We start from the raw sequence: 8,237 nt of genomic DNA on the forward strand, positions 1-8,237 counted from the left end.
CCCCCCCCCCCCCCCCCCCGGCTGGTAGGGCTCAGCTAAGTCCAGCTCTGAGGGTAGGGAAATCTGGGCTATCAGTCTTCGCATCGCCGGCCCCATCCCTCACCTGGGTCCCTCACCTGGTCCAACCCCACCAGACCCGGCTCCGCCTCTCACCTGCCATCCCACCTGGTCCCTCCTCACCTGTTCCACTGGGGGCAGGCTTAGTCTCGTGCCCCCGCATCATCGCAACGCCCCGCCCCATGGGGAGAGCGGAGGGAGGTGCCGGCGGAGAAAACCGGTGGGTGGGGCTGCGGGCTCTATCACGTCACAACGCAACGGACCCGGCTTTAACGTCACCGAAGAGACGCCCGTTATTGTGTCGTCATATAGGAGGCGGAGCCCAGAGACCGGCATAAAGCGCCGGCCACCCGGCTGACGTCAGACCCCGGCAGGGCTAGCGCGCAGGCGCAAAGAACTGGCGCAGGCGCCCGGCTCACTCCCTCCCCTGGCCTGATGGGAAGGGGCCAAAATGGCGACGGCCGGCGCTGTGGCTGCTCGGCTGCTCCTGCTCTTGCTGATGGCGGCAGCAGCCCCCAGCCGGGCCCGGGGCAGTGGGTGCCGGTCCGGGGCCGCTCTGCGGGGGGTGAGTACTCATTGGCTCTGCACGGGGGGCGGGGCTGACGGAAATCCTGGGTCTCGGGTGTTTAGGTCGGGTAAGGTGGGAACGAGGCATTGCAGGGCCAATAGGGAAGATGAGGTGAAAGTGAGTATAGTTAGGAAGGCTCTAGCTCGTGAATATGCATGAGGGGGCGGGGCTCGGATGGGATCGTGGTCCCTGGGCTCTCGGTGCTGTAAAAACGAGGATGCGTCGAAAGAGGTTGGGGCGTGAACATCGTGTTAACGCTGGAACGCTAGGGAGCCGCAGTTTTTAAATATGCATGAGGAGGTGTGGCTCGGGTGGAACCTTGGCGAGTCACACGTGGAAGCGGCTAAAACGAAAACGGCTGAGAGGCTCTGGAGTGACTGGATAGAGTTCTGCTTCCTGAATATGCATAAGGAGGGCGGGATCTTGAGTTGGAGGATTAAAATCTGGACACGGGGTTGCGCAGGTGTGAGGGTTGCGTAGGTGCAAGGGCGTGGTTGGAGGATGTAGAGGTAGGAGAAATTTGAATTTGGAGAAATGGACGGCGTGGAGCCTTGTATGTACCTGATACGGGGCGGAACTCGGGTGGCAGCGTCCCTATTGTGGCTGTTAAGGTGGAAACGAGGCCGCTTGTATATTAGGTTGGGAAGGATGCTCAGGCATCCTTTAACCCACAAATGTTTACAATGCTAGGCGTGAAGATAGTTGCCTTGGAACGGGAGGTGGTTGCCTTGGAAACAAAGTTACCCTTCTTTGCAGGCTTTGGTTTTCTGGGGACCGTCCAGATCATGAATTTTCATGAAATGGGCTGTTCCCGGTGAAATCGTGGTGGCAAGTGTCAGTATTTGGATGTGAATATGAAAGTAAGGTTCCTCCTTCAGCCTGGGTCTGTCCTGGGGTCTGTGGGTCCTGCCCTGCTGAGGGCTCTGACGGTCCTCACCTGGGGACCTCTCTCTCACCTGCAGGCTGGAGCAGAAGGTCGAGAGGGTGAGGGCTGCGGGACTGTGGGGCTGCTGCTGGAGCACTCTTTCGAGATCGGTGAGTCCAGCAATTTCCTTGTCTGGGCACTTACCCGTTGCCCCGTGAAGAACTTGGGTCTGGGTGCCACCCAGTGTGAGACACGCCACCCATTTACTAAAAGCTTTGCCCCTCAGAGTGTGTTTGCATTATTCTGGGGAGGTTGGGGCAGGGAGGGCAAGAGAGAGAAGGAGCTCTGCCTTTGAATACTCCCTTTACCTGTAAGACACATCCTAGTTTCAGAAAGGCCAGTGCAACAGTAATAAGGTCAGAGCAGACTTCTGAGACCAGTCACCTTGTGCCCTGCACTAGGGCCTAGATGCTCTGCGTGTATTCACTCAGATGTCTTCACCGCAGTCATGCAATGTAGTAGGTATTAAAGAAAGCCCCATTTTCCAGAAGGGGGAAACTGAGGCTCACAGGGGCACCGCACAAGTTCCTTCTATAAGTGAGTGGTAGAGGCAGGACCTGCTGTACAGCCCAGCTTAAACAACTACGATTCAGGTGTTCAGAATCCCAGACCACAGAGGTCAGTATGGCCCCAAGGTCCAAGCCTCCAAACTCTGTGGCACTTGTTAGAAACACTGAAGCTGGGACCCTCCACAGACCTCCTGACTCAGACCCTGGCCTCTACCCAGGAAAGCCCCACTGGTTCTGATGTGGCCCAGTGGTTGGAAGCCCCTGTATTTTGCAGCTGGGAGAGCCGAGGCCCAGAGAGATTAGGTGACCGGCCCTGGGTCACCTGGCAAGGCAGAGGCAAGGCTTAGGAGCTGTGGTGTCTCTGCTGTGGGCTGCCCTGTGACATAGGAGGGCAGGACATGATGGGGGGTGTCCCCACTTTGCAGGTGGGAAAATGGGGGCTCGGGAGGGGGAAGAAGCCTGGTCATTGCAAGGGTCGAGGGGTTCAGTGGTGGGGTGGCTGCTGAGCCCTGACTCCCCACAGATGACAGTGCCCACTTTCGGAAGCGGGGGTCACTGCTCTGGAACCAGCAGGATGGCACTTTGTCCTTGTCGCAGCGGCAGCTCAACGAGGAGGAGCGGGGCCGGCTCCGGGTGAGAAGGGGACCCGGGGCTTGGCTGGGGTGTGGGGGGACCTGTGCTTTGGAGCATGCCATGCCATATCGTTAGCTCCTCTCACCCTTCCAGGTTGAGCCAAGATACTTTACAGTCAGTTAGGAGATTTGCTTGGGAGGAGAAAGAGATCCCCATAAGGGCCACAGTTAAACAAAAGAAGGTTTTTCTACTGTGGCCTGCTCCGTGGCTTCCTCAAGGGCCGGGCTCTTGCCAGGCCTGGCTTGGTCCTCCCTAGGGACAGTGTATGGAGGTGCAGCAGGCCAGAGGAAGAGAAAAAGGAGGGGCAGAGAGAGAAGCCATCTTTTGGGGATGGCCCACAAAAGCTGCCACAGTCCACTTGCACTCTCTCCCTTTGGCTAGATGTAGTTGCCAGGGAGGCTTCATTGTGGGCGGGCACGTGCCCATGGGCGCCCTCCCTGTGGGAGGTGGCCCACCCCAGCCAACCTTGCTGTGTGCTTCCCACGTGGTTCTTTGTCACAGCTGCCTCCCTGGAGAATTTGTCACTCCCGTGACTGGGGAGTCCACGTAGGGGGTGGGCCCAGGTGCAACTGGATCCAGGTTTGACAAAAGTGTCCGTGGGGCTCCCTCCATCCCTGGGCTGGGCTCTGCTCCCCTTGAGGTGGCTTCTCCCCCAGGTGGAGCACCCGGTGGCACCTGGCCTCACTCACCAGCAGGGCCACCTACTGGGAAAAGTCCTGGGCTAGGGATTAGGAGGATGCTGGCGGGGTGAGACAGGGGAAGGGTCCCCTGGGCCCAGGGGCGGTCCAGGCCTGGTGGGGGCCACGCATTGTCCTTCTCACTGTCACCCTCCTCTGCTCTGCAGGATGTGGCAGCCCTGAATGGCTTGTACCGTGTCCGGGTCCCTCAGCGCCCTGGGGCCCCTGATGGCCCAGAGACTGGTGGCTACGTCTCCTCTTTTGTCCCCGCGGTGAGTCAGTGACGGGGCCCATCCTTGTGCCTCCCACCTGTCCCAGCCTGGCTTCCACCATTTGTGCCCCACCGTTTATGGACAGGGAGGACTCAAACCTGACCTTGCCCTCAAGGGTCCCCTGGGCTGGAGGGGGGACGGTCCAGGTGCTGGACCCTTTGATGGGACAGCACAGGACCTCATGGGAGGTCAGACTTGGACTTGTGCCTGAGGGAGGGGGGACCTGTGAAGGGCTTTGAAAGATCCTTCTGGGCCTGTGAGAGGGGGCTGGAGACTTGGGGGTCTTGGTGCGGGTAAGGTCTGGGTGGCAACCCTGATCCCCCTGCCCCCCCAGTGCTCCCTGGTAGAGTCCCACCTCTCGGACCAGCTGACGCTGCACGTAGATGTGGCTGGCAACGTGGTGGGCGTGTCAGTGGTGACGCACCCCGGGGGCTGCCGGGGCCACGAAGTGGAAGACGTGGACCTGGAATTGTTCAACACCTCCGTGCAGCTGCAGCCGCCGGCCACCGCCCCAGGGTGAGGGCGCGGGGTGCGGGTGTCCTGGGTGCGGGTGCGGGGCACGGGCGTGGACAGCCCGTCTTTGTCTCAGCCGTCCTTCTGCTGCCTTTGCCGTGTCCTTGTTGGCTGCCCCCAGCCCCTTACCCTGTCTCCTTCTCTACCCCAGTCCTGAGACCGCAGCCTTCATTGAGCGCCTGGAGATGGAGCAGGCCCAGAAGGCCAAGAACCCCCAAGAACAGAAGTCCTTTTTCGCCAAATATGTGAGTGGAGCTCTGCCTACCCCTGCTCCCTTCCCTCCTGAGTCCCCCTCTCCCCTTCTCTCCCCCATGGCCCTCGGCCTGTTCCTCATCCTCCAGGCCTCCTGTGCGTGGGGCTTGCTTGTCGCCTCTGGGCCTGTCTCCTGGCACCTGGGCTGAGCCCAGGGCCCGGACAGAGTGGGTGAGGACTGTGGAGCCATGTGCCCTGCCCCCCCATGTCTGTTCGTGGCCGTGGCCGAAGGGCGTCCAGGCTCAGCAAACGGCCGGCCCGGAGCCAGGCTGTTCTGGGAAGCGGGGACGGCCTCTGAAGCTGGGGGCAGATGTGGTAGAGGCAGTGTCAGTCTTGAACAGAGGCCTGTCTGAAGGAAGGGCAGTGAGGAGGGACGGGGTCAGCACTGGGAGGAGGTTGGGACGAGGCCTTAGGTGGGCCAGTGCTATGAGGCACTGAAGAAGGGAGAGAGGCAGAGTTTCAATGGAATGGGGAGATTTGGAAAGGAGAGGGTGGGTCGGGTCCTCCAGCCGGGCCTGGGATGCCGGTGGCTTTGGGAAGGGGCAGTTAGGGGAGTCAGGGCTATGGGTGAGCTGGAGCTGGAGAGGGGACGGGCCTATGCTGCCAGGCTGGGGCTGGGGGGAGGAGCTGGGGGCACTGGGGCAGAAGGCTGGTCTACCCGAGGCAAGGGCAGGGGGCAGCAGAGGCCACTGTGGGTGGGAGGATGCCAAGCCCGACTGCCCTGAGTGTGGTGCCCGTGGGGCCTCAGTTGGTTTGCCAGTAGCTCCTGACAGCTGCACTGTGGGGAAACTGAGGCCTAGAGAGGCCAAGAACCTCCTGCCCCAGCTCTGCCCTCCCCGATGGCCGCAGGACCCCATGGCCACCCCTGGCCCTGACCTATGCCCCCTCCCTCCTCAGTGGCACCTCATCCTCGGGGGGGCCGTGTTGCTCACAGCCCTGCGTCCTGCCGCCCCGGGGCCCACGCCGCTGCCGCAGGAGGCCTGAGTGAGGACTGAGCCCCCTCCCGCCTCCACCCTCCCTGCACCCCACCAGCCCTTCCCCAACCTGTAGTGACGTAGGGGACCTGGGCCCCCATCCCTCACGTGGCCTCCCCTCACGCCGGCTCCCCCAACCTTCCCCGCCCTGGGGGAATGCAGCTTATACTCACGTCTCTTCTTTCTGTCTCTCTCTTTGTCTGTCTGTCCATCCATCCTCCCATCTGGCCCACAGTGGATGTACATCATTCCCGTCGTCCTGTTCCTCATGATGTCAGGAGCGCCAGACGCCGGGGGCCAGGGAGGGGGCGGCGGCGGGGGTGGTGGTGGGGGCAGTGGCCGCTGAGGGTGGGGGCATCAGTGCCTGGTCGTCTTTCATCCAGGTAACCCCCTTCCTGCCAGAGTGCTCCTGTCCTTGATCATCCCAAGGATTTGCCAGCTCCTCCCATCTCCAGCCCATGAGGGTAGGAGGACACTCCTCCCCAGGAGTCCTTTCCCTCTGGGCGGACAGGTGGCCAGATTCTGGTGCACCCTGCCTTCCCCTGTGGTCCCTCTGTAGCCCCAAAGGCTTCCTCTTGCCCACAGCATGGAGCTCAAGCTCCTGGCCCAGCTCTGACCTTGTGTTTGTCCCCCTCCCCCTGAGCCTCATAGTTTGGGAACATGCCGAGTTCTCTCCAGCCTCTGTGCCTCTGTTCGTGGTCTTCTCGCCCTGCCTGTCCCCGGCTGGGCTAGGGGTCCCTCTAACTTCTCTGACACTGGATTGGGCCACGCACTTCCCACCTGTCTGCCCTTGAGGGGCCTGGCACAGAGCAGGTGTGGGCTGGCCGCAGGCGCCCCCCCGGCCCCATTCCTCCCAGCGGCCCTGCCTCGGGACCCCGCTCTGGCCTTTATCTGCCCGTGGCTCTGAGCAGCAGTTTAGATGTCCTGCCCCGTCAGGATGCCAGGCCTTCCGTAGGCTTTGAGGCATGAAGAAATGATGTTTAAAGTAAAAACGAACTAATGTTTAGTAGAGTCAAGGGCCGGATGATGTAAATAGAATCCCTTCCCCTCCCTGGAATGTCTTCCCTGGGACGGGCCACCAGGAGAGGACCACTGGCCTTTCCTATTTATCACCCCCCCCCCGTCTGTTTAAAAATATCAACAATATGTTGAAATACATCAGTGTTTTGAAAAGGTACGACTTCCAGCAACCAAATGCAACCGTTGATTTGGTTCTAAGGAAGTCCTGGTGTACAGGCTTTATTGAATTCTGCTCTTCGCGCTGTGTGTTATTCAGAGACACACAGAAACGGCCGTCACGGTGGCTGTAAGGCTTGTGCAGCGCTCCGCGGTGTTGTAGGGCAGTTTATTACACCGCTCCCCAAATGTCCAGCATTTAGCTTCCTGCTGGATGTGGTTATAAATACCACGACAGCGAGCGTTCTTGTCTCTCTTTGGTGAGTTTGAATTATTTCTTGGGGATGCATGACCAAAAGTGGAACGACGATGGCAGATTGGAAACACTTTTATGAAAAAGTAATGCATTCGTGTGGCTCGACTGTCAGAACAACATAAAACATGTGTGGCGGACAGTTGTCTCCCCTCGTTGCTTTTATTTGCTTCATTTCCGTCCTCGGGTCCATCTGTGCCAGCGCGGGCAGGTAGGGACACACGCTGTCCTCCTTTCTTTGTGACACAAAAGTAGCGAACCCCCTACACTGCCTTGCCCTTGCTTCTTTGCTCCTGCACCTTATATTCTGGAGACTTCTCCTAGTGGGGGAATGGCCTTGCCTTTGTGCCCCGCCAGACATACATACAGGAGCTCATTCAGCCTGGCCTCCACCTACGGACGTCACCGTTTTCACAGATGCAGGTGTAGCCAGGATAAAACCCCAGCAGCGGGACAGCCGGCCAAAGGAAAGTGGCATTTGTAAACGTGATCCATGTTGCTGAGTTGCCCTCCGTGGAGCAAACGCCAGTCCCCATTCCCCCGCGGCCTTGCCAACAGATGGCTCAAACTGCTCCGTGTCATGAGGCTCTGCATCTGTCCCAAGAGGGAGGTGGAGCCCGGTAGCACCATTGCGATTTTCTGGGTTCTTGTCCTTTGCTCAAGGGCGGCACTTAACGATTTTGATTCCTCTGTTGTTGCTGATGCCTCGAGCCACCCCTGTTTTCTGGTCCCTCTGGATTCCTCCTGCAGAGGCCCTTCCTGTGGCCCTTCTCTTCCCTCAGACCTCGCCCCCAGGGGCCAGCCACTCCCCGCTGCGCTGTGACAAGTGGCCTGAGAGTCCCCAACAGTCCCACCGATTTGCAGTTCCTCAGTATTTTGTTTGACTGTGTTGTTGTGTTACACACCTTCCAGCAGTGGGGGTTATCGTTCCACCCGATTCTTTGTGTCCTTAAAACATAAAACAGTGTCCCAGGGGTGCTCTTAACTTGGCCGTGTCTTTCCCGGCTGCGCTCCGCGTGAGTTCTGTTGCTCCCTGTCTGAGGTTGCCCCCGTGGTGTTTACTGGTGCTTTCTTGGACAAGGTTGAGACTCGGAGTTCCTAATCCTTTGTCTCATTGGCAGGTGCATTCTTGCCCCAGGCATTTGTCGGACCATTTTGGAATTTTTTAATGGATTGAGTTTGAGCTCTCTACCTATCTGATTACCTTCTTTTCCTCTGACTCTTTTGAATCACTCTGGAGCCGGCAGAGTTAATCTGCGGTATATTCCAGTCAATGTCGGAGCTAGTTCAGGCTCCTTGGGGCTCTGTCCTCATTAGACTTTTCTAATTCTTGCCTCTCCCCGGAGAGCTCACTTACTATTTCATTTTATTGACCAGGGTACCCAGGGATATAGCACAGAACTCAAAAGATACCATAGGATCCAAAGC

The 8,237-nt window shown here is 59.1% G+C and overlaps 2 protein-coding genes across 5 annotated transcripts in view; one reads left to right on the forward strand and one right to left on the reverse strand.

The window, feature by feature from the left end:
- The window catches only part of FAM71E1 (family with sequence similarity 71 member E1), a 5,309-nt gene extending 4,926 nt beyond the window's left edge, over positions 1 to 383 (reverse strand). The window contains exon 1 of one of the 2 annotated variants that reach the window (XM_008684697.2): positions 181 to 383. In XM_008684697.2, the coding sequence (XP_008682919.2) occupies positions 181 to 241 (61 nt within the window). In that variant the 5' untranslated portion in view covers positions 242 to 383. Of the gene's footprint in view, positions 1 to 153 lie in introns of both variants that reach the window. The other variant, XM_040634358.1, reaches the window with a different exon arrangement.
- Positions 384 to 471: 88 nt separating this feature from the next.
- Positions 472 to 6,949, forward strand: EMC10 (ER membrane protein complex subunit 10). 3 transcript variants are annotated; one of them, XM_040634356.1, is made up of 8 exons: positions 472 to 622; positions 1,588 to 1,660; positions 2,583 to 2,692; positions 3,537 to 3,641; positions 3,976 to 4,157; positions 4,306 to 4,399; positions 5,304 to 5,390; positions 5,616 to 5,739. In XM_040634356.1, the coding sequence occupies exons 1-7, from the start codon at positions 509 to 511 to the stop codon at positions 5,388 to 5,390; spliced, it is 765 nt and encodes a 254-aa protein (XP_040490290.1). In that variant the 5' UTR covers positions 472 to 508; the 3' UTR covers positions 5,616 to 5,739. The 3 variants fall into 3 exon arrangements, with proteins under 3 accessions (XP_040490290.1, XP_040490289.1, XP_040490291.1); XM_040634355.1 differs by lacking the exon at positions 5,304 to 5,390 and having other exon boundaries at positions 5,616 to 6,949; XM_040634357.1 differs by lacking the exons at positions 472 to 622; positions 5,304 to 5,390 and adding an exon at positions 1,404 to 1,485 and having other exon boundaries at positions 5,616 to 6,949.
- The last annotated feature ends 1,288 nt before the right edge of the window (positions 6,950 to 8,237 follow it).

The sequence above is a fragment of the Ursus maritimus genome, unplaced genomic scaffold, assembly GCF_017311325.1.
Source record: "Ursus maritimus isolate PB19 unplaced genomic scaffold, ASM1731132v1 scaffold_19, whole genome shotgun sequence".
Taxonomy (NCBI): domain Eukaryota; kingdom Metazoa; phylum Chordata; class Mammalia; order Carnivora; family Ursidae; genus Ursus; species Ursus maritimus.

Bases quoted from the DNA above. Each gene is read 5' to 3' on its own strand.
- EMC10 (XM_040634355.1), top strand. From the start codon at position 509: ATGGCGACGGCCGGCGCTGTGGCTGCTCGGCTGCTCCTGCTCTTGCTG. The intron at 3,642-3,975 runs GTGAGTCAGTGA...CTGCCCCCCCAG, and splicing joins TCTCCTCTTTTGTCCCCGCG to TGCTCCCTGGTAGAGTCCCA. The intron at 4,400-5,615 runs GTGAGTGGAGCT...TCTGGCCCACAG, and splicing joins AGTCCTTTTTCGCCAAATAT to TGGATGTACATCATTCCCGT.